The sequence below is a fragment of the Diorhabda carinulata genome, chromosome X (genome assembly GCF_026250575.1).
Source record: "Diorhabda carinulata isolate Delta chromosome X, icDioCari1.1, whole genome shotgun sequence".
Taxonomy (NCBI): domain Eukaryota; kingdom Metazoa; phylum Arthropoda; class Insecta; order Coleoptera; family Chrysomelidae; genus Diorhabda; species Diorhabda carinulata.
The window spans coordinates 16,714,516-16,735,776 of NC_079472.1; the positions used below are offsets into that span (position 1 = coordinate 16,714,516).

Here is a 21,261-nt window from a genome sequence, read left to right on the forward strand (position 1 = left end):
ACATAAGAATAATAAAAAACCAAAACAACGAAAATACAAAAACAATTAAAATAGAAAAAACCAAAACAAGAAAAAGAAAAAAGAAACAATGAAATAATAAACCAATAACAATAAAACAAAAAAAAATTAAAATAAGAAAAAACAAACAAAAAACAACAAAAAAGTCAAAATAAGAAAAAACCAAAACAAAAAACAAAAAAAATTAAAATAATAAAAATCCAAAACAAGAGAAAAACAAGAAAAAATCCTGAAAAACGTTAAAAAATTTATCGCAAAATCAAGAAACATCTGTTTGTTTTTTAGTATGGAGCTTTTTTTCTTTTTCGAGCTAAGTTTGATCGTCAGTTTTGTTTCCTTATTTCATTCCGGCATGTTTGGTGGTTCTAAATCTATTGAGATAACTGTCGTCAAATGTATATTTACAATCCTTTGAAGGCTTTGAAGGTTTTTAGATAAGAAGTAAATACGGATCTAAATATAAAAAGATGTCTACATTTAGAAATTTATTCATGTAGAAAATATGGTGATTATGTGTTATAGTTGCTTTTGAGAGCCTCAAATTATTATTTGTTTCAAGGCTTCACGTTTAAAAATAAAAACTTTAACTAATACTAATAAAAGTTCTCCTCCATTTTTTCAGAATTTCTTAAAGAGCTATGCCAGCAGGTAAAGAAAGTGATAATGATACTGGTACAGTGAAACGAACAACTTTTAGACCACCATGGGTTAAGGAAGGTCCATCGCCGTTGCCGACGCCAACAGCTCCATGGACACTTAAAACCCCTCCTAGAAGAGATAGTAATACAAGCACAGATGGATCAGAAAAACAAGATTATAATCCCTTGGGTGAGTTTAGTAAAGCATCACATACGCGGAATATGTTTAAATTTTTGGGACTTCTTAAAGCTCAATTAAGTTTAAGCTAGAAAATTGGAAAATAGTTCATATACATTTAGGTCTTCTGAAGAAGGGAGCCCATAATCTCAGATGGTAATTGGAAGATGTTAAATATGCTCTAAGAGATCATAAATAATCATAATCTGCCAAAGTTATCACGTCTCTGAGCCTATCACGCATATCCTCACTGACTACAAACAATACTTTACAGCATATCATCAATTTAATCTGAAACCTAACCTCAAAACACAGAAATCATTAAATTTATTTAAAGTTTTACTGTAACAGTCTCTTGTTTGTTTTGTGTACCAATGAGCAGCGCTGTCAAGGTACGATAAACTGATTTAAAAACAAATCAATGGAGAGATTAAAACTTTTCTTAAAAGCGTAGAAGATATTTACCTATACTGTCAGTCAATTCATGTTAAATTGCAAGACCAAACTAATTTACAAGAACTGTCACGTCAATTGTTGTGATAAGTTTCCGACCTGACAATTTTTTTCACGTATTCATTCTCAAAATAATCTCCTTTTAAGTCTAAAGTCTAAATGATGATTCTTAAAATAGGCGTTTACAATGCGATAGCTTCTTCGTCTTTAAGGAAACACGAAAAAATCACTGGATCCCAGATCTGGTGGATATTGTGGAAGTTCAATTAATTCAACCTAGAAGTACGAGAAGGTGCATTGTCTAATTCCAAAAAACGATTGCCATCTCATGACCAATAGAATCGTCCTTCCTTTCAGCGCAAATTCACTCTTTGTATCTCACTGTTTTGTCATTTCAGGAGTTTATTGGTGGATCCATATTCCATCTAAAGTTCGAATCATTCCGCTTAAACTCCTAGTAATTAATCCATTCGAATGCGCTTTTGGTCTAAAGTTGATGATGACCATCCTCTTTTATCTCTCTAACCTTTATCAAATGGTGAACTTTTTTCCATGGTTTAAATGATTGTAGCAGTTTCTGGTAGTCCTTTATACCGGTCGTTGATAAAACTGATTTGAAATCAACTGCCCAAAATTTTACTCGGTATCTAATTCTCAATTTGCGTAGATGTATCGCATTTTCAGAAAAATCCCCACGTCTCGAACAGAAACTAGTCGTTCAAAATGACTAAACTCTATATTTCTCAGCATTCATAAGTTTTGAGGTTATGTTGAGATCGAAAAAATCTCCCCATATGCATTGAAAAAACATCGATTATAATCGCATATCTAATCGATTTCTTATTGAGTAAAAATGCTCTGCCACTTGGCCTATGTCTTTGAAATGAAAATCTGATACAGATTTTTATAAACACGTTTTAGATGTGGGGGTATTCAAAGAGACTGTTATATTTATAGAATAGACATATGGTTTTAAGAGTGTTGGATAGTATAAAATTTCGGTATTATTGAATAGAACTGAAGATACAGAGGGTGTCTTATAAGTTGGTGAAAATTTCTATGCCTCAATTGAAACATGTGGTAACTTGTTAAGACTCTAATTCGACGAAGAGTATACAGCTTTACTTTCTTTTGTTCAAACATTATTGAAAAAAAAGTTTAAACAGCCGTAGCAGCAAGAAAAATGAGTGAACTTGAAGGGGATGTCATTATAGAACCCCTGGTGACTAAGTTACAAGCTTTTAAAGTGCCTATAGATAAAAAACGAGAGGTCGTATGAGGAATTTTTTCATGTTACAGTATTATTTTCACGTCATCTACTTACTCCCGATATTTTTGCATCAACACCCTGTATATATAATGAATTTAAAATTGTTACTTACCGTTTTTGGAAATCGGGGGATAAAGATTTATATTTTTCAATTTTCTAATACACTGTATATTTATATAATAAAATTTCGACTTTTATATGTTTCGTCGGTTAATTTTCTCGTAAAATTATGTTATTTCGAGTTTGAGACTTGAGAAATTAATTGGTAAATATACCACGCTAATTTAAAATCAAAGGAAGTGCAATTTGGCAAAATAAGCTGACGTCTCATCTCAGTAATCACCATACATCGACTTAATTTCCACCAGCGGCGTAATTTATGATAAAATTGATAAATATATACAGTTTTAGGCGTAGGCAAATGAAAAAAGTTTTCGAAATATTCATCGAATTGATTTTTTTCACTATTTTTGACTTATAAAGAAGATCTATTGAAATAAAAACTATACAATGACATATAGATATAAATAGTAGTTTAATCTTATGTTCAAATACTTTGGGACCTTTTCACTCATTAAAGTTCAACAGTAACAATGGTGGATCAAGTTTTGGCGCCAGGAGGGGGTCACGTAGTCGTGGTCAAGTCAAGAACTTATAATTTAATTTTGATAACAATAGATACAAGTAAAATGTAGGTATTTTATTAATGTACGTAAGTACTGTACTTTATTGTACACTTGAAAAACTTAACACGTATTAACTTGTACATATACACGTACATATTGCCATCTTCTCTTGAAGACATTCAGAGAAGCACTACCAACAACATTTAAGTTAAAACACACGCACTAGAATAATGAAAAACTGATTACTTACCATTTCTTGTAATTAATGAATTTGCAGCAACAATTTTAATAATATTTATAAAGGTTCCCATTCCGATTGAGGTTAAGTCTAGCTAGACGTTACGTAGTCGACAAGCGCGCGCGGTAAGATTAAAATTTTTATGCATTCATTAAATTAATTAAATATTGTAAGTATGTAGTCATATAAAATCTGTATGGTGACAAAATAATGTGAATAAAATCATTATGTTCAATTAATGGTCCTGGAACCAACTCGGGGGGTGGGTGGGTCATGACCCTCCATTAACGTTAACGAATTTATATAGAATTTGAATTATCGTGAGGCATTAGTTTTCATTTATATCACATACATCATACATTTAAACACAAAACTACATTTCCAGCTGAGGTTCAGTTGAAACCGACCAAAATAAACAAAAAACCCCCAACGACAGAGGAAAACGGCGAAGAAGGTGTAAGAAAACACAAACTTTTAGGTAAGGGTACGACCATATTGTGAAAAATTTCGCTGTCCGTTCTACAGAATGTTTTTTGTTTATCAAACATTTTTTTTATTATTACAAAGAAATATCACAATACAGTTTATTACAATTTTATAAATAATACATTATAGTCAGTTCTTAGTAGATATATAGTCTACAAATTTTCTTTCTTTTAGAATTTCTACAATTTCCCTTTTTTAATAGTTGGTAAAAATATACAGGAACTTAAATTTAAGTAGTTAATTCTCCCAGATATACGACAACTTCTTTAACCTATTTGAAAAATAAGTTTTCTTGGGGTTTGCAAGGTAGGCCTCCACAGCGACAATTACCTTCTTGTTCGACCCAAGCTTCTGCCCGGTGAGGGACTTTTTCAAGTTTGGAAACTGGAAAAAACAGTCGCACGTGGCTGTATCCGATGGACAATTGGGCCATTTTCTCTTAAAAGGCATATTTCAGCTCTGAGTTATCCAATGTAGTTCGATGTACCTTGTGAATTTTAGAAAACGGTGACCATATTTTTCCAGCTTTTAGAACAGTTTTAACTTTCTTTTGAGCACGTTTGACAATGTTTCGACTATTTGGTTATCTTTGGTATGTATCAGTAGCATCAATTGTCTCAACTCGTCGGATTGCGCTCGAATAACATTGAACTGAGCCTCTGAAGTAGTTTCACGGTTGAGGTTGTTTTCCAGAGTGACAAAACGCAGCCCCCTCGCGCTCACAGATTTCTAATGCCCAAAATATCAACTCGGCCCTCACTGTTATTACAAGATCTTGGTTTTTTGTCATGTTAACTTCCCTGGTAGCCGTTTTTAGGTCGTCTAGATGTGCCGATAAGTTAAAATGACTTTTGATGGAAAATAATCATCGTACACGGAATCCAAACGTTCTCTAGTGACACACTTGTGGCAAAATGTATTTCTCAGTACTTTGTGAATTTCAGAAAACGGTGACCATCACTTTTCCATCCGTTAAAACATTTTTAACCTTCATTTGAGCACTTTCGCCAAGTAAAGGCCAATGTTTCGACTATTTGGTTATCTTTGGTTTGTATCAGTAGCTCTTTGCTTCATCAATTGTCTTAACTCGTCGGATTGCGCTCGAATAACGTTGAACTGAGCCTCTGAAGTGGTCTCACGGTTGAGGGTTTTGTTCAGAGTGAGAAAACGCAGCTTCCATCGCTCCACAGTTTTCTCGTGCTCAAAATGTTCATTTGGCTATCTTGGATTTGGTAGCCGTTTTCAGGTCATCTAAACGTGCTGATTAGAATAATTTTTGATGGAAAATAATCATCGTACATGGCAACCAAACGTTCTCTAGTGATAAACTTGTGGCGTTAATTACCACATCATTAACTGTGATTTAATAACAATTTATCTAATAAAAAATCCACGTTATTGTTTCTTAAATTTTTTTCTGGTATTGAATCTATTATTGGAACTCTATTGGAGAAGTCAAAATTCGATTTTCTTAGGTACAAACACCAAGTTAGGAATATTGAATCAATTGTGAACAAAAAAATATTGAAACTCGACTAAGAGTTAGATTCTTGTATCCTTATTCGGAAGCCTTCATAGATTTGTATTATTTCAGATCTTGAGGAACTAGCTGTGTCTCTTGCTTTAGGTATAACTTCATAAATGTTACCCCATTAAAACTTTCAAATGTTTTCGACATGAGGGGGCACTTTCGATCACTTCTTCGAGGGTTTTCCGGCCAATTTTTTCATTCGGGAATATCGGCTGGCATTTTCATATCCTGTGCTGACCTTAAGAAGTGGCGTTTGGGGATGTACTAAGTTGGGGCTGCCAGTTTACGAGCTGAAATGGCGCGCACCTTATCGACCCTGTTTTTTGTTGCCAACTCACCGTCTTAAATCTTTTATTTTTGAAATATTGTGGACTATCACTGGATATAAAGATAAATTGCCTTCAATCCTCATATTTTGGGTTCCTCTATACTGCTCTGGGTTTTTATGGAAGACATCTTGTATATTTTCGATTATTATCATCTTACTTTCATCTTAATTGAAATGTTTTGTAAATGTTGAATCATTGTTTGAATAAGCGCTCATCGTTCACTTGAAATACTTCAAATGAGCCCTAGAAGGTACGTTTCTATTTTATTCATATAAAAAACTATCTATTGTGTTTTTTTATCATACCTCGTATGTCTAATAAGATCTGACTCACCCTATATTATTGTTTAAATTAAAATGAATGAAATTTTCATCTAGTGTATTACAATTTTATCTGATTCACTCAATTATTTCTAAGAGATGTATTATTATGTAAATAACAAATTTTAGCATTTAGAATTTTAATTTTCTTAATTTTGTTTAGCTGGTGTTCAATTAAAAAAAGTGAAAAAAAACGAACCGAAAGAGCCGCAAGAAAATGGCGCTAAAGAAAGTTTTTTCCAAAAACCCGCTCTTAAACCGGTACCACAAAGAGAAAAATCGCCACCCAAAAAGGATTACAAATTACATAATCTACCAACTTTACAAAAAGCTTCGGAAAGGGTATTGAAAAGTCCACCGAGAAAGCCTTCTTTGGCCAGGAGTGATACGTTAACTTCGGACGAAGAAGGAGAAGCCGAAATTGATAAAGTAAATAAAATATTTGTTATTATTTTTTAATCGTTATTCTGTTTATCTGATGAACGTTTCTTTTTAGAAACAACTAGTGCGTTTGATTTATTTCGATTACTTTTACTGCCCTATTTAAATTTACACTTTCCTTGACCCTTGCCAATGAATCACGATTAATTTGTTTTCAATCTTGCCGCCATTAACCAATCAATCACCTCTTGTACATTTTCGTGTGCCAAAGTGGCTAAATTTAAATCTACTCTCTACATTCAAAACCGGGCTCTTATAGTACGAACGTACAAAGTTTAATTTCCTTTTAGTAAAAAGTGTTATACAGAAAAATTGTTAATTGTTTTTCGTATAAATGTATTAGGAGGTTCCTAAAAAACGAAACGCTCTGGTTCGAGAGGCGTCTATGAGAAAACTTTCACAATCGAATATCCCGGCACCGCCTCCGTTACAACCAGGTATGCCACCGCCTCCGCCTATGATGCCGGGTGAGGTACCCAAGAAGCCGTTAACGGAGAAGCAAAAATCTAAATTAAATAAATTGAGGTAAGTAAATGTATAAATTGAAAAAGATACATTTTTCTTGCTTTATTTTTATAGATCCCGTGCTAAAAATAGACCGGATTGGAACAATCTTTTACAAGAAATTGAGTCGAAGAAAACTCTAAAACACGTGGTATGTAATGACAGATCCAATCCACTATTACCTGAAGCGAAAAGGGCCGACGAACATTTGATATATAAAAGTGAAGAACCCAATGTCCATAATGAATTACTCAAACAGGTAAATTATCAAGTTATTTTAATTTTATTCATCTAAAAGAAAATTATTTCGCATTAGATCGAGAAAGGAATATGTCTCAAAAAAGTTAAGACGAATGACAGAAGTAAACCATGTCTTGATGGCCTGAGAAAATTCAGAAGGCAGATGACGATTGAGGAACAAATTCAAAAATCCATGTCGATGGCTAGTATACATCCAGTAAGTATAATATCCCGTAATTAATAATTAATGTTTGTTTAAATCATTTTTTTAGGATGAAATAGCAACAGATGAAATAGACGAAATGGATGACATTGACAAAGTTAGAGATGATCTTCAGAGCACAAAACAAATGCTGGCGTTGGAATTGAGAAATAAAGAAGCACAGGAAAGGGAAAATAAGAGGTTGTTGGCTAGAATTATGAATTTACAAGCTGAATTAGAAAAGGAGATTAGTAAAAATGCAACTAGTGGCAATACAGCTTCAAGCGGCGCTGCGGATGAAAAGGTATTTAGACAAATTTTCTTCATTTCCTATTGTATTTGGTTGTATCCAATACCAATATGAAGAAGTCTAGGAAGTTAGAATGCCATTATTAAGAAACTCGGATTCCAAGGAAGTTTTAAAGTATTTAAGAAGAGTGCATGTATTGAAAAGTGTGTAGGAAGTGTCTGTAAAACGAAAGTCTTATTCTAAGAAAGAATTTTTCCAGGTGACCTGAATTCAATTTTGAAGAAAATGTCTAGGATGATAAAAAAGTATCTAGGATGACGATTTGAATGAAAAATGGTCTACAAAAGTCTTTAAGATGAGAATTTTCACAATAAAGTGTCCAAAAAGGAGAATTTTGTTAGAAAAAGTATAGGAGGAAATTTAAGATCAATCAAATTAACTTCGATGAGGATTTATATAAAAAAATGTATAGACAGAAAAATTACATAGGAAACTGTCTAAAATCGTTTTAGAAAAGAGTCTTAGGTGAGGATTTACATAAAAAAGTGTCTAATAAGAGGTTTTTCATGAAAAAGGGTCTATGGTAAGAAGGTGAATCAATTAAGTACCTAGGATGAAAATTAACTTGAATAAATGTATCACTAGTATATAACAAAGTGTTTAGGGAGAGATATTTCATGACAAAACTGCAAAGAAAGAGGTTAAACGAACGCCTCGTATGATTATCTTCAAAAAAAAGTGCCTAGGATGACAATGGGACTAAAAAATGTTAAATTTTAATTGAAATCAATGAAAGTGTCTAGGATGAGTATTAATGTGAAAAAATTGTAAAGGAAGAGAAACTTCATGAAAAAACTGTTAAGAATGAGGTTAAACAAATGTCTCCTATAATTATCTTCAAAAAAAAGTATCTAGGAAGAGAATGCGACTAAGAAAATGTTCAGAATGGAAATCAACATCAATGAAAGTGTCTAAGATGAGGATGAATATGAAAAAAGTGTCAAAGAAGAGACATTTCATGAAAAAATTGTCTTGAATGGGGTTAAACGAATGCCTCGTAAGATTGTTTAAAAAAAAAGTGTCTAGGAAGAGAATGCGACCTAGAAATTGTTTAGAATAGAAATTAACATCAATGGAAGAGTCTAGGATGAGGATTGAAGTGAAAAAAGTGTGAAAGAAGAGAAACTTCATGAAAAAACTGTCTAGAATGAGGTTAAGCAAATGCCTCGTATGATTGTCTTCAAAAAAAGTGTCTAGGAAGAGAATGCGACCAAGAAATTGTTTAGAATGGAAATCAACATCAATGAAAGTATCTAGGATAATGATTAATATGGAAAAAATGTAAAGGAAGAGACATTTCATGAAAAAACTGTTAAGAATGAGGTTAAACAAATGTCTCCTATAATTATCTTCAAAAAAAAGTATCTAGGAAGAGAATGCGACTAAGAAAATGTTTAGAATGGAAATCAACATCAATGAAAGTGTCTAAGATGAGGATGAATATGAAAAAAGTGTCAAGGAAGAGACATTTCATGAAAAAATTGTCTTGAATGGGGTTAAACGAATGCCTCGTAAGATTGTTTTAAAAAAAAAGTGTCTAGGAAGAGAATGCGACCTAGAAATTGTTTAGAATAGAAATTAACATCAATGAAAGTGTCTAGGATGAGGATTAAAGTGAAAAAAGTGTGAAAGAAGAGAAACTTCATGAAAAAACTGTCTAGAATGAGGTTAAGCAAATGCCTCGTATGATTGTCTTCAAAAAAAGTGTCTAGGAAGAGAATGCGACCAAGAAATTGTTTAGAATGGAAATCAACATCAATGAAAGTATCTAGGATAATGATTAATATGGAAAAAATGTAAAGGAAGAGACATTTCATGAAAAAACTGTCTAGAATGAGGTTAAGCAAATGTCTCCTATGATTATCTTCAAAAAAGTGTCTAGGAATAGAATGTGAAAAAGAAATTGTTTAGAATGGAAACTAACATCAATGAAAGTGTCTTGGATGAGGATTAATATAAAAAAAGTGTAAAGAAAGAGAAACTTCATGTAAAAACTGACTAGAATGAGGTTTAGTAAATGCTTCGTATGATTATCTTTAAAAAAAGTGTCTAGGAAGAGAATGCGACCAAGAAATTGTTTAGAATAGAAATTAACATCAATGAAAGTGTCTAGGATGAGGATTAAAGTGAAAAAAGTGTGAAAGAAGAGAAACTTCATGAAAAAACTGTCTAGAATGAGGTTAAGCAAATGCCTCGTATGATTGTCTTCAAAAAAAGTGTCTAGGAAGAGAATGCGACCAAGAAATTGTTTAGAATGGAAATCAACATCAATGAAAGTATCTAGGATAATGATTAATATGGAAAAAATGTAAAGGAAGAGACATTTCATGAAAAAACTGTCTAGAATGAGGTTAAGCAAATGTCTCCTATGATTATCTTCAAAAAAGTGTCTAGGAATAGAATGTGAAAAAGAAATTGTTTAGAATGGAAACTAACATCAATGAAAGTGTCTTGGATGAGGATTAATATAAAAAAAGTGTAAAGAAAGAGAAACTTCATGTAAAAACTGACTAGAATGAGGTTTAGTAAATGCTTCGTATGATTATCTTTAAAAAAAGTGTCTAGGAAGAGAATGCGACCAAGAAATTGTTTAGAATAGAAATTAACATCAATGAAAGTATCTAGGATGAGGATTAATATGAAAAAATGTCCAATTTATATAAAAAAGTGTTTAGGAGAAGAATTTACCAAAAAAAATTTTTTTAAAATTATACAGTAAAAGATTTGAATATACTTCAAAGAGTGTTAAGATTAAGCATATACACAAAAAATGTCTAGATGAGGATCTACGTAAAAAAGTACCCAGGATGAAGATTTACATGGAATAAGGATTTAGAGTTAGGATATAAATCAAAAAAGTATCTGGTACTAAAATTTGATGTAAAAAAGTGTTTAGGATTGTAGAAAGTTATAATCAAAGAATCCGTTAATAAAAAAGAATTAAGATTCACAACAGAAATGTTTAGGATAAGAAGACGTGTATAAAAAATTGTCTGGACATCGTGAGATATATTTTGCGTGTTGCTAATTGACATTTTGGATATTTTTAGGTGATACAAGGTTTAAAAAAAGAAGTAGAAGAAGCGAGAAAAACTTCACAAGATTTGGAAGCTAAATATACGCAAACAGCTGAAGAGCTAGATACAACGAAAGCTAAAATGGAAGAATTGAAACGACAGAATCAAATGTTAGAAAGAAAATTACAAGACGCCATGATGGGTGAGTTGAATGAACTTTATCATTGATAGCTTTTTAAAACGACCTAAACAAATAAAGTAAAATTTAGAGTTCTATGTTATAAATAATTTAATTGATGGCTGCTACATATTTTTGAGATAAACAAACTGTTTTATTTTGATATATATTCATGATTAATATAATTACGCAAATTGTCTATATCAAGTCATCAAAAGATATGTAAAATCAAGACAAATCATCAAGAAAAACGTATTTTGAGAAGCTCTCAAATTAGAACTACACAAAATTTGTGTTTTGAAACTAAATTCTCGATAAAACAATTAATAATATTATTGATAATTAGGAGATAAGAATAGCTGTACGACTATAGGATTTTGGTTTGAGTCCGATGATGATTATTGGAATATAGGCGAGTAGCATGTACATATTTATTAATTGTTCTAAAATAGATTTATTTTGTATCTGTTCATTGCCATCACCAACTTGTTTATCAATTTTTTCAATAATAATTATATGAAAATAATGAGAAAAACCACTATAAAATACTTGTATAATAAAGTGCTTTTTAATTTCATATGATATGATACCTTTGCAATATTAAAATTTTATGATTATAATTTTTGAGGTTAGAGTCCGAGGTGAGAAATATAAGCCACTAAAAAATGTATACGGAGTGCTAAGAGAATTTATTAACACAACGATAAAAAATCGAGAGTATATTTATGGAACAGGGTAAAAGCCTTTAAAAACAATAAACAGTTTAAACAATTAAAAAAAATGAAAAGAAAAATAGTTTACGGGTGATATAAAATCGGGAAGGGGAAAAGGGGTGAGTTTTTAAAGGTAAAAAATAGTTTATCTTGATTTCCAGCAAAACTACAAGTCCTATGGAAAGAAGTCAAATAGCAAAGTTGTAGGTAATAAGAAGATCTACAATTTTTGTATCCACACAATTAAAAAAAAACAATTTTTTTGTTTGTAATTTTTACCTTTAACCGGAAGCATTTTTTTAACGAGATGTCCTATATATACTGCGTGTGCTTTTTCGATATTATGGTAAAATACAAATTTCAAATCAAATAAATTGCAGTTTATACAGATCTTACAAAAGCAACTTGTCACAAAATCTCGTTAAAAAAATGCTTCTGGTAAAAGGTAAAAATTACAAATGAAAAAATTGTTTTTTCAATTTGAGGTTATATAAAATAAGTTAAATAGCAAAGTTGTAGGTAATAAGAAAATCTACAACTTTTCTATTCACACTTTTTTACATAACCTCAAAATTCATGTGAAAAATTCGAAAAACCAAGTTTTTTGTTTGTAATTTTTACCTTTAACCGGAAAATTTTTTTTAACGAGATTTTTTGACAAGTTGCTTTTTTATGTCCTATATACACTGAGTGTGCTTTTTCGATATTATGTCAAAATACATATTTCAAATCAAATAAATTGCAGTTTATAGGTCATAAGAAAGCAACTTGCCTCAAAATCTCGTTAATAAAAGTGCTTTCGATTAAAGACGAAAATTATATACAAAAAACTTGTTTTTTTTTTAAATTTTCCTCATGAATTTTGAGGTTATGTGAAAAAAGTTTGAATACAAAAGTTGTAGATCTTCTTATTACCTACAACTTTGCTATTTGACTTATTTTACATAACCTCAAAATTCATGTGAAAAATTCGAAAAACCAAGTTTTTTGTTTATAATTTTCGTCTTTAATCGAAAGCACTTTTTTTAACGATATTTTGTGACAAGCTGCTTTTTTAAGTCCTGTAAACACTGCAATTTATTTGATTTGAAATATGTATTTTGACATAATATCGAAAAAGCACTCACAGTATATACAGGACTTAAAAAAAGTAACTTGTCACAAAATCTCGTTAAAAAAATGCTTCACATGAATTTTGAGGTTATGTAAAAAAAGTGTAAATACAAAAGTTTTAGATCTTCTAATTACCTACAACTTTGCTATTTGACTTTTTTCCATAAGACTTGTAGTTTTGCCGTAAATCGAGATAAACTATTTTTTACCCTTAAAAACTTATCCCCCTTTTCTCTTCGCGACTTTAGATTGCCCGTAAATTATTTTTCCATTTATTTTTATCTTATTATCCTCCTTTTCCAATGGGTTTCATTCTACTATCATTTTTTTTTGGTTTCAAAAATTATCGACCCTTGTTCGGAAAACTTTATAGAAGAACTAGCTTTTACCCGAGGTTTCGCTCGCATTGAAGCCATTAAATAAGTATCAGAGATCATTACAATAGAAATTAATCAATATGATTGAAAGCGAGAGTTATAATTTCTCATTTTGATCAAAAATCACTCTTACTCATCTGTAAAACTTAACAATAAAGTTTTTGAAAGCTCTTCAGGTTCACCAAATAATGGAAGTAACGACTGGAACAAGCACATTTCAACATTTTCATCTTTGAAAGCAACGCAATAGAGTTATTTATTGAGGCAATAACAATCAAAGGATGATTATGATATTAGATTGAAGGATAATTAAATACCGATTTATCTTTCGACAACGCGAGGTCTGCATTTCTGCATTTTGAATTCTTCTCTCGTGCGATTGTTCTGGTGTTTCTATCGATCTTCTAGCTGCCTGCAGCGTAGCTCGTCTTTCAGAACGAACTCGTGCCTGAAGAGGAGTTTCAGCTGCTCTCAAAGCACTTTGTCGCTCTGCTTGCTGTCTGTCCGAAGATTCTTTATCCTAACCTCAAAAATTCCAAACAGCTGTCAATTGGATTGGATATTGACGTGACCGTTGGTTGGTCAGTACTCAGGGTTGGAATTTAATTACTGGAATGTTAGATGTCCTCGAGGAAGCTATATTTTGGGATTTTTGACACAAAAATTGTTTTATATCTCGTAAAAAATAATTTTTTTTTTAATAAAAAGTATAAAGTATAATAAAAGTATAAAGGCGTAAGAAACAAACGAGAAAACTTCGTCGGCTACCTTTATACTCGTAAAATGATAATCGAATCTATTTAGTTGATTTATGAACTTCTTAAACATTGTAAATTTATGTATAATAACTACCATAAACGCTCATTAAATATTATCTAATACAATTCTAATGTTATATCTCGAAATAAATAAAAGTTAATTACTGGATCTTCTCTATTATATTGGAGAAAGAAAACAAAATGATTTTTCTCATTATTGATATTACGTGGTAATAATCACGCAAGTATTCAAATCTGTCAACGTCTCTAACGACCATTTATAATTTTATGTTTTTTCAAACAATTATTCATACGTCATTAATAATTGTTTTCTTTACAATGTTGTGTACGAAAACAAATTAACTTGAGAATATTGAACCGTCCCACTACAGTTATATATACTGTTTTTGTAATAACTTTTTGTTTATTTGTGATTTTGGACCTTCCATAAATGATTTTAAATATATAAAATTAATTGCATGCTACATTTATGAAAAAATAAATGTACGAGTATTTGGTTATTGATGCGTTGAATAAGGGCTGTCCACTATAAGTTCCTCCCCTCAAAAATAACGATTGTTTATCCCCCAATATGAATTACTCACATTTTCAGAAGTTAAAGATATTTTTAAATCGACTATCTAACGATCTATACGAAATTAATTATTCAAATTTGTTATCATTAGAGAAAACAATGGATTAGTTTTACTTAGTGGGGTTTTTTTTAGTAATTATCAAATTTTTTGGATCTCAATTCAAAATCCATTGTATTGAATACATCAGTTCAACATAATGCGATGCCACATTAATCTCCGATATTTGAGAAGAAAAAAATTGATGTTTTCTACATCTACAGCTTCAGCTCAGGTCAAATGATTTAAATCCCTTAAGGCATGCTTTGAATAAGTACAAAAAATACATTCAAATACTATCCACGATTAGAAAACAATTTAGAGATTTTCTGTCACTACTTTGGACAGAAAATAAAAAAAATTTATTGGACAACTTGGTTTAAAGCATGCCAAGATTATGTTCTGTGCCAATGAGAGTCACAGAGATGATTAACTATTGTTTCAATATTCTTTTTTATTAAATTCCTTTATAAATTCTTTTCTTCATCATTCTATATTATAATTCTTCCAATATCAATTGCAGATACCGTAGGCGTAGATATTAAATTATAAAACGTAAATAGACGAATAAAATGTAACTGACTGCAAGGGAGTTTGGTTTAAAAAGGGGACCAGATGTTAACTGAGCCCTTCTGTACCATTTTTTTTCAATATCAAAGCAAAAACTATAAAGAAAAATAAATTCTTTGCAATTAAAATAAAAGAAAAAAAAATTCCAATACCAAAGTAGTTATAAATAAAAATGGTAGCCAGAATCGTTTGTACTGGAATCATCATTTGATTGAATTATCAAGGGTTGTAAAAAGGGTGATATCACATACTCTTTTTTTTCTTTGACAATATGTTTAATACAGTTTTTCCAAAGCTCTTGGTGATCTGCTGCTAGAACTTTCTTTACGAGCTCTAAAACCTCTTTATTCAGTTTTGGAGATTACATTTTCGTAATTCTGATTTTACGTTTGCCCAAATTAACTCTATAGGGTATAAAATCCAAATGGTAAGAAGGTAGTCTGATAAAAGTATGACCCTGTTCTTTGCACAGCTCGTCAATATAATAAATTGCCGCTAACTTTAGACCTTTAAGCAATTCTTTGTTCGTTGGGCCTTTTTCACGATCGCTGACAAGAATAGGCATATTTTTTTCAGTCATAAATGTTACAATTTGAGCTTTGTTACTTTATCAATGAGTTTAAATTGGTTTAGAATTGAAAAAAAACCCGTACAACAGGATAATTGATGTTTTACGGTTTCCACAGTCCTGCAAATCTCATTTCAGTTCATATCTAGTCCTGGTATCGTCCTTAACTATTCAGGAATATTAACCAATACCAAATTAGTTTTGTTTTTGATAATTTTTTAATAAAATTGACGTTTCGACTTTTCTTTAAGTCTTTATCAAAACATAAACATCTCAAAAGGTCTAATAAATAAGAAATTGAAGAAAAATATCAATTAATTTACTCCATACGTATTGGAAATACTTAAAGCGATTCCTAGACTGCAATTCTGCAATATTTATTGCGTTAGTTTTATTTAAAAAAATATTTTTTTTTCTTATAACCCGTAATTGAGTTTACTTGACTCTCCTGTATATTAAAATTGTGGAACCGTTGGTTATATTCATACTGAAGCACCCTGTTTACCACTACATCAACACTCAAAATTTATATAACCAACTTACCATCTTCAGAGACTTAAGGTAAATTCCTCAGTTTCTGAGGGCGACAACTTGATATAGAAACGTGCATCCCATAATATAACTATAGTGGCAATGTGGCAACAATGTGTGGCAACAATCTATTCTTTTTGAATAGTATTTTGGTTAAAAGGACTTTAAAATTATTTCTCAGCCAACATTGATTCGATTTCCAGCTGCAATCTTCTTTTATTTCTATTTTATCATTATATAAAAACTGTGGCCTCATATTGGACAGTCCTGTATAAAATAATTTCAATTTTCTCGTACCCCAACAACGAAAATCTTTTTGATATTCCAGGTAAAGGTATTTCGCCATCTGATCGTAAGCAAAGTGCTACCGGAGAAGGAAGCGACGATGAATTCGAAGACGAAGAACCGGAAGAAGAAAGCGACGGAGAAGACACAGAAGAAAAGAGAGAAAAGAGGTTGGCTAAAGAAGTGAAGGTGTTGAGAAAAAAATTACAGAGTTTGAAGACTAAAGAAGACAACGCCAAAAAAGAACGAATAGCTCTGAGGGAGATAATAAAGAAACACCACGCGGAAATGAAGGAAGAAAAGAAGAAATATAAACAATTGAAAAAAGAAGTGAGTTATTATATTTTTGTATCGATTTAAATAGTTTCGAATATAATTTTTTTAGGTCGACAAAATGGCTGCGTTGATGAAAGATACCGACGACGACGAGGAAGTCGAAGAAGAGGAAGAAAAAGAAGTAGAAGAAGAAGAATCCGAGGAGGAAGAAGAAAGTACCGAAGAAGAAGAATCGGAAAGTGATAGCGACGATACTGATTCGGAAAAAAGTCAAAGCGAAGACGAAGACGCTCCGGCGGATAAAAAGAAAACGAATTTAACAGCTAGAACTAAACGACATGAAAACATATTGAACGCACTCAAAAAAGGAAACTTTTTACTAAAAACGAATGCCGAACGGTTACAAGACGATTTGAACAAACAGAAGGACATGACGGCCGGTTTACAAGAAGACTTAGATTCAGTTTTATCCGAATTGGGATAGAATTTTGTAAATTATTATAAATGTATGTTAATATTATGTATATACTTGTTAAGTGTACGGCTCAAGGTTGATTTTTTTTGGTTGAAATACAGAGTTTTTCATTCATTATTTCAATATCTGAATTTTTTTTCCGGTTAGTTTTGGTTCGTTGGACCAATTCATTATAAATGTTTTGGTGTGTCACTGGGTTTGATAAACGATTTGAAATTATACGAGGACAGAAAGTTCTTTGACATTTTTTTTATCCTGCTAAGAGTGCCACGGAAAATTCTCCACTTGGATATTTGGTAGTATTCATTTTATATTGAAATATTTTGTTTTTTGTACCAAGGAACCATATTACAAAGGTTGTTGCAGGCCATTCAAGATATCTTCTCCCAATCCATTTTCTGGGAATTCGTTATTTAAGATAATTACCTCATAGCTCTGTGATATGAAGGATCTTATTGGAAACAGAGCTCATCTTTTGAAAACCCATTTTCGATCATATCTTTGAGAGCAGTGTCTTCTTATAATTATAGTAATCGTCCACTAGATGTTAACTTGCAGTCAACTAAGAACGACCCATAGAGGAAAGTTCCAAGGGGCCAAGCTTGGCCCAGGCTTGGCCCAACTATGTAGAACTCTGGGCCAAGCTTGTAAACCAGGCTTAGTCCAGTCTTTTGTAAAGTCTGAGTAATAACGATGGGCCAAGCTTGGTCGCCAAGACTGGGACATGTTTAAATGCAAGGGCTGGGCCAATCTTAACTGCCAGAACTGAGCTAAGGTTAACTGCCAATGCTAATGCACGTTCAAAAACTTTGAACTCGAAGAAAAGCATCAGACATGGTTACTTTTAGTAGTAATAAATAATAAAAAATGTGATAAGAAACACACACTGAATAAACTAGATATCGGATTGACCAGATCCATAAAAAACAAAAGTTTGGCTGCCGACGGGGTGTTGGGCGAACATACTTGAACCACGCCGTAAGTGACCGAACAGCCGAAGCTTGGGTCCCCAATGAATGTGGCTGGAATATCCAGGCTTGGCCCAAGCTTCGGTAATCATTGGTATGGCCGACGCTTAGTTAAGTAGCCTGGCCCACGCATGGGCCAATAAAGGTACGCCGAAGCTAGGCTTCCCAGGACTGGCTGAAGCTTGGCACCTTTGTGAACTCTGGGGTTTCCTGTACGGCGAGGAAACTTTGCCTGGATAATCAGCTTCCTTGGTAGCATCCCTCTTTCACAGAACTAAAGAATCGTCGTTGACTTGTAAAGAAAGCTTTGGTTCAAATCCTACAATTTTTCTCCTAATGTTGAATATAAACTTGACAGTATTTGTGTTTAGTCTAAGTCACTTTTTAGCACGTCTGCAGCTATATGACTGGACCAATTCCTGTTTATTCCTGAATCAGCAGCTAAGAGATTTTTCTAAGGCAAATTCTGATCCTGCAATTATGTAGTTAAGAGTGGTATTATAAGTCACATTTTCTGGTGAAGAAATAAACAAACAACCACAGAATTACGGGGTTTTATCTTGTAGATCCTAGTCGTGTTTTTATAGTACGATAAAACAGGCTTCAGTTCAGGCTAAAACCTCTTCATCGGTGCGAAATTTCTGTCTAGCGAGCAACCTCTTGAGGTGCGAGTACAAGAAAAAGTAGCAGGGGACTAGATCTGGAGAAAATGGTGGATGCGGAAGCAACTCGAAGCTTAATCCATGTAAATTTGTTATTTTGCATAGTTTTTTTGCTTCAGATCGGGCAGTTTTTCGCGAATTCTTACTTGAAGGTTCTAAACACGCCGCGTAATTGTTTGAGGTTTTTTCTTTTTTAATATTGTCTATGTCATAAGTTTGCAAGTCGACTTTTGAGTCATCCCGCGGTTTATAGACGGTTCATTACGTGCAGTCCACTCAGTTTAATATCCATTTAACTGACAAATTTCGATTTATTTTGATCGATAAGCTCTAAATTGGTTGTGTTTGTGAGCTCTTGCGGTATCTACTTCGAACAGCGCTTCTTCTTACCCATCTATTAATTCATGATATGTCTAACAAGTTCCTTTGAGGTCTTTAGAGTCTCAGCTATCTCAAACAGCTTAACTTTGAAGCTAATTTTTGTCGTTAAAAGCTTATTTGGAGCGTCCTCTTCGCTCAGCTCGTTTCGTTTAAATTAATTCTTAGCTTTTGATTTTCCTGGTGCAGAATTTTTCGAAAATCTCGTGTAGATTTCTAATATTCCAGTGATTTATCATATTTTATAAAAAATTGAAATGAATATTAACTCTGTATTAATAGCTAACGCGATATTTGAAACTGAAGCATATAATGCACAAAAAACGCTTTTTTACGGATTTCACAATTATTTATACTACTTACAATTACAATAATTGCTTGAATCGCCAAGCTCGGTGTTTTTTTAAAGTCTAGGATAAAATATTTTTGAAAATTGAGTGACGAGGAGTAAAATGTGAATACAAATTCCAACATAAAAGTTGGGAAAACAAGTTTTTAGAGCTAAAACCTTCAAAAAAATATGAGTAACATTTTTTTTACCAATTTCACGATGAAAAGTCGCTGGAGGACAGATCTGGAGAATACAGTGGATGCCAAAGAAATTTCATGTCTAATTTATGCGATTGCTTTAATTGATTAGTGACACTGCAGTGACACATCTTGATGAAACAGCATTTCTTTGCTTTTCATCTATAATAAATACATCTCAGTATAGGCAAGCTTTTACTTTTAAAACTTATATTTCATAAAATGATAGTCAGAAAATGTAGATTCTTCCTCAACATTCTAAGGTAATATAGAAGATTTATTTAACTGTCTCCTATAAAAAAATTTACGTATTTTTCCTATTTTTCGATAAACCAAGTGTCTTGAATGTTTCTTTGGCTGTCGTCGACAATAACTATTGCCATCTGACGTTTCTTCGATTCCTACGACTGACATCTTCAATTGCCGAGTCAGAAACTCGTTGGGTTTATTTAATTGGAAGGAATAAAGAAATTTCCATGTGGAATATGATTTACTTAAGGATTGGCACTGATATACATGGATACCGATTTGACAAGATACAGAACGAGCTCAACAGCTCAGACCACGCGGTGCTCCAACACCTACTAGGCTTTCTCATACATTCCTCGATATCGGAAATTTGCGGTTTCCTTCTCAAGCTTGGGAAATACTCTACTAAAGCAGAATCTTACCGCCTAAAATCGCTTATCAGCGTCGAGAATAAAGTCTTTGAAAGTTTGATCAAAGAACTTGTGTATTGAGCATTATACGATTCGAAATTTTCCATTCGGACTCAAGTTCGAACTCCCAAGCACTATCTTTACCTAAACACTGTGCTACCGTCAATTTTATGGATATCCAGAGAGCTTTCGATGAGGTCTGGCTCTTGAATTGTTAGTGACCTTTCCAGTCAAAATCGGTAATTCATATTCAAGCTCCTCGATACCTCTTAGAAACGGTCTAATCTCCTGAATTCGTTCTCAAATTCGTATCTGAAATGGAGAATGATTCTCGAAATTATCAAAAAACAAAAGCCATTATCCTCATCAACTACTACCATGTGGTTTTCGCTTATTCTTTGTGAAGAACGTCAGAAGCTCTGCGGAGAAGTCGTTTATTTAGGAATACGAATACAGGAAGGACTCAATCAACTATTTATTATGTCAAAATCGTAAATTGAGATGCTTTTTTATTAACATCCTGTATCTATGGTTGATTAACAGCTTTTTTTCCAACTTTTTGTTTGAATTGAAAAAAAATCTAATCAACATTTTACGTTTTACTTCTCGTTTTTTTTTTTCTATAATCACATTGTACTTTATATCTGACGTTTTTTTGAATAATTATAAAATCATCAGAACTGAAATTTATTATTTATCCTACCTAAAATATACAGAAATTCAATTTTCTAACCCATTCCACAGTATCCTCAATAAAATAGATAATTCAATAACGAAATTGATCTACAC

The 21,261-nt window shown here is 32.2% G+C and overlaps 1 protein-coding gene across 4 annotated transcripts in view; it reads left to right on the plus strand.

Moving 5' to 3' along the window:
- LOC130900664 (DNA ligase 1-like) overlaps positions 1–21,152 on the plus strand; it is a 24,722-nt gene extending 3,570 nt beyond the window's left edge. Inside the window, exons 2-12 of one of the 4 annotated variants that reach the window (XM_057811419.1) lie at positions 641–846; positions 3,807–3,899; positions 6,251–6,516; positions 6,872–7,053; positions 7,108–7,291; positions 7,349–7,489; positions 7,545–7,778; positions 10,835–11,003; positions 11,326–11,391; positions 16,570–16,856; positions 16,912–21,152. In XM_057811419.1, the coding sequence (XP_057667402.1) occupies positions 657–846; positions 3,807–3,899; positions 6,251–6,516; positions 6,872–7,053; positions 7,108–7,291; positions 7,349–7,489; positions 7,545–7,778; positions 10,835–11,003; positions 11,326–11,391; positions 16,570–16,856; positions 16,912–17,286 (2,187 nt within the window). In that variant the 5' untranslated portion in view covers positions 641–656 and the 3' untranslated portion in view covers positions 17,287–21,152. The remainder of the gene's footprint in view (positions 1–640; positions 847–3,806; positions 3,900–6,250; positions 6,517–6,871; positions 7,054–7,107; positions 7,292–7,348; positions 7,490–7,544; positions 7,779–10,834; positions 11,004–11,325; positions 11,392–16,569; positions 16,857–16,911) is intronic. The other 3 variants (XM_057811420.1, XM_057811421.1, XM_057811422.1) reach the window with 3 other exon arrangements.
- The last annotated feature ends 109 nt before the right edge of the window (positions 21,153–21,261 follow it).